Raw genomic sequence first — 2,947 nt, 5'->3', positions numbered from 1 at the left:
CTTCTATTTCTAAATATTTCATATTTTAAATTCTCATTCATTTTAAAATAATTTTAATAAAAATAATTTTTAAATAAACAAAAACGGTCCCAGATACTCTCTAACTATCCTCATTCTGCTCGTGAATGTGGATAGTCCACGTGCACCAATTCTTGCAGCGTTCGTCAAAATAGCAATTTCTTCGGGTCAAAAATTGCAAACTGGAAAATTTGGGATAACCAGTAATAGAAAAAAGAGCAGGCTTTTGATCCACCGGATCAAACATTGTGGAACGCACGACCATGCACGTCCCTTATCGTTTGCTCTTTAAGTGGGTCTTCTTCGTAGGCCGTTTCTAGATAGCTGTATTCATTGTCGATCTGACACCACACTTTCTCGGTGCCCATATTATTTTCATGTACAGAGACTGTAGGTGTTTGGAATCACTCTCGACAAGACTGTACATTATCATCTTAGTTTTGTTAGTTGCTTGAAGTTTCTGAATTTACTCTAATAAATGAATGAAATTTCAGTTTTGTAAGATGATGAAATGAAACATGAGATACAACTATCAGATTTTTAAAAGTAATTAACTTTCCTCACCCTTTGGCTTTATAAGGACACATGTGTACAAATCAGTGCATGGTATGATCTCTGTCTTCCTCCTCCTCCTCTTCTTCTTCCACACTTCCTTAATGAACTTTGCCTCTCTCTCAGGCATGCCCAATGAGATGCCTCTCCTCCACTGCTACTACTCAGATGGCCACTCACAGCAGCTACCAGTAGCTAATGCCAAATTTCTTCACCTTGATTGCGTAAATCCTCCTCCAGCTGTTGACCAAGGTTGTCTCCCAGTGATGATGGCTCAACCCACTGCTGACAATGATAAGAAGAGAAAAACCAACAACGATAAGACAAGCTTGATCACTGGCCAATCAAAGGTAGACATCAGATAAATCATCCATTGCAATTAAGCTGACCACTTCACATGTCGTGCAAAATGTTCTGACTTGTGTTCTTTCTTTTCTCTATTAATATAATACAAAGGAGGGCAAGCTTAGCAGGCACAAGAAGGCTCATGACGTGAAAAATTCGAAGCCTGGTGAAGAGCTTCCCGCAGGGTATATTCATGTAAGAGCTAGGAGAGGTGAAGCAACAGATAACCACAGCCTTGCCGAAAGGGTAGAAATAATGAAAAAGACATAGTTCCTTTGTTATCATTTCTTAATGTGATATCTTAGCTTGGAAATTTGGATTCTCGTCAGGTAAGAAGGGAGAAAATTAGTGAAAGGATGAAGGTGTTGCAAAGCTTGGTCCCTGGCTGTGAGAAGGTACGTAGTTCACCGTTCTTCTCGACAGCGGTTACATGTTCTGCTGATAATTCTTCTGTGTACGTAGGTCACCGGAAAGGCACTTATGCTGGATGAGATAATCAACTACGTGCAATCCTTGCAAAACCAAGTAGAGGTATTCAATTTGGCATCAATGAAGTTTAATTATACCTTAGCTCAACGTGATGTCTTATGTTCAGTTCCTCTCGATGAAACTCGCTTCAGTCAACCCCATGTTATGCTCCGGTGCACATTATGATAATTTTGTGATCCAAACAGAGGTAGGATTATATCACACCATCGTCTTTAAACTCGGTTTGATGATTTACCTTGTGGCATGCACTTTGGCATTTTTCAGACATTAGGAAGAAGCATTATTCCACCAGAGATGCCATCTGTTGGCCATACCACTGACCTTCAGCCCATAGCTTTTGAGGATGGCACAGCTGATTGCCAACCGATGGGACATTGGGCTCATTTGTTCCTGCAAGGCCAAGACCCAACTTCCTTTCCCCAGGTTTGGTCACTTTCTCACAAGGCTTGCCCATACGGATAACTGGAACCTTTCATTAGACGAGCACACTGAGGCAGAAGTCATGCAATGCAAGCAAGGGCATCACAGGCCATAATCTTCCATGTATTACTTCATTCATGGTACATGCATAATAGTGACCGCTGTGGTCAATAGTTGACATTGTTATTGATGATTCCTATGTGGCTGTGTTGACACTGACTCATCTTTGTGAGCATTTAAGAATCTAAGGAAAAGGCCAAGTGGAGAAAGATGGAAGAGCCGGCAAAAGTAAAGACCATATCTTGGGAGGATCTTTTCGGTTGGCCTGATGGACCACTGAGAGAGTCAGACTCATGCAGAAATAATGAAGGAAGCCATGTTTGCACTATTATGCATAGGCAATCCACAAAACTCCAACGTACGTCCACAACCTGAGAGGGAGTGTTCAGTGTATCATGGGTGCTGATGGGACTTAGGTATATAGATCCTTTAACTATATAGGAACAGATAAAAAATAAGTAGAATTAAGTTGATATTTTCTAGCTAAAATAAATAAGAAATTACTAAAGATATTTAATTTAGTTTAACTTTGTAAGTAGGCTAATATACGACACTTGATCGTGTCGGAAAGATAGGGAGATGGCGCATTGACTCAGGTGGATAGTTTGTTAATCGACAGAAGACTTCTCTAACCAACGATGTAGCTCCTCAACGATCTTGTGCACAGTTAGACAGTCCAACCAAGTCTTATTGACCAAAGACTAGGGAAGAGATCCCTGACAAGGTCTTCCGACAATCAACTCAGTCCAATTTCCGACGAATGAATAGAGAATAGTAGAGGACACACACGATAGTAAGGTTTAAATGATGTGAATTGTGTACCTTGGCAATGGAGAGGATTCCCTTTATATACCACCCCTCACTACCTTCGTAATTGTGAAGTGGCCCCTTGTGTCAGAGTTTGTTAGGTGATGGAAAGAGTGCAGTCTGTGTGATTTGCAATGATAGTCTAAGGTATCTTTTTTCTACCCATAGATGTACCTCTTTTGTCGTTTATATGACTTAGGTTTTTGATGAGATTGTTGGAGTATATTGTTGTAACGGATCAATTAGTGAGGAAATT

At 40.4% G+C, this 2,947-nt stretch overlaps 1 protein-coding gene across 3 annotated transcripts; it reads left to right on the top strand.

Moving 5' to 3' along the window:
- The first annotated feature begins 506 nt into the window (after positions 1-506).
- Positions 507-2,093, top strand: LOC122041099 (transcription factor bHLH78-like). Of its 3 annotated transcripts, none has more exons than XM_042600680.1 (7): positions 507-624; positions 697-920; positions 1,027-1,161; positions 1,245-1,310; positions 1,378-1,446; positions 1,511-1,591; positions 1,669-2,047. In XM_042600680.1, exons 2-7 carry the CDS (start codon positions 699-701, stop codon positions 1,864-1,866), a joined length of 771 nt encoding a protein of 256 aa, XP_042456614.1. In that variant the 5' UTR covers positions 507-624; positions 697-698; the 3' UTR covers positions 1,867-2,047. The 3 variants fall into 3 exon arrangements, 2 of the variants coding, with proteins under 2 accessions (XP_042456614.1, XP_042456613.1); XR_006128826.1 differs by adding an exon at positions 2,066-2,093 and having other exon boundaries at positions 596-920; positions 1,669-1,964; XM_042600679.1 differs by having other exon boundaries at positions 596-920.
- The last annotated feature ends 854 nt before the right edge of the window (positions 2,094-2,947 follow it).

Source organism: Zingiber officinale, chromosome 2A (genome assembly GCF_018446385.1).
Source record: "Zingiber officinale cultivar Zhangliang chromosome 2A, Zo_v1.1, whole genome shotgun sequence".
In the NCBI taxonomy this organism is placed as follows: Eukaryota; Viridiplantae; Streptophyta; class Magnoliopsida; order Zingiberales; family Zingiberaceae; genus Zingiber; species Zingiber officinale.
Note: the sequence above shows the minus strand (reverse complement) of the source record. Positions and strands in the feature narration are given on the sequence as shown.

Excerpts from the sequence above, each read along its gene's own strand:
- LOC122041099 (XM_042600679.1), top strand. The coding sequence starts at position 627 with ATGATCTCTGTCTTCCTCCTCCTCCTCTTCTTCTTCCACACTTCCTTA. Across the intron at positions 1,447-1,510 it reads CCTTGCAAAACCAAGTAGAG|TTCCTCTCGATGAAACTCGC; the intron begins GTATTCAATTTG and ends TCTTATGTTCAG. Across the intron at positions 1,592-1,668 it reads ATTTTGTGATCCAAACAGAG|ACATTAGGAAGAAGCATTAT; the intron begins GTAGGATTATAT and ends GGCATTTTTCAG.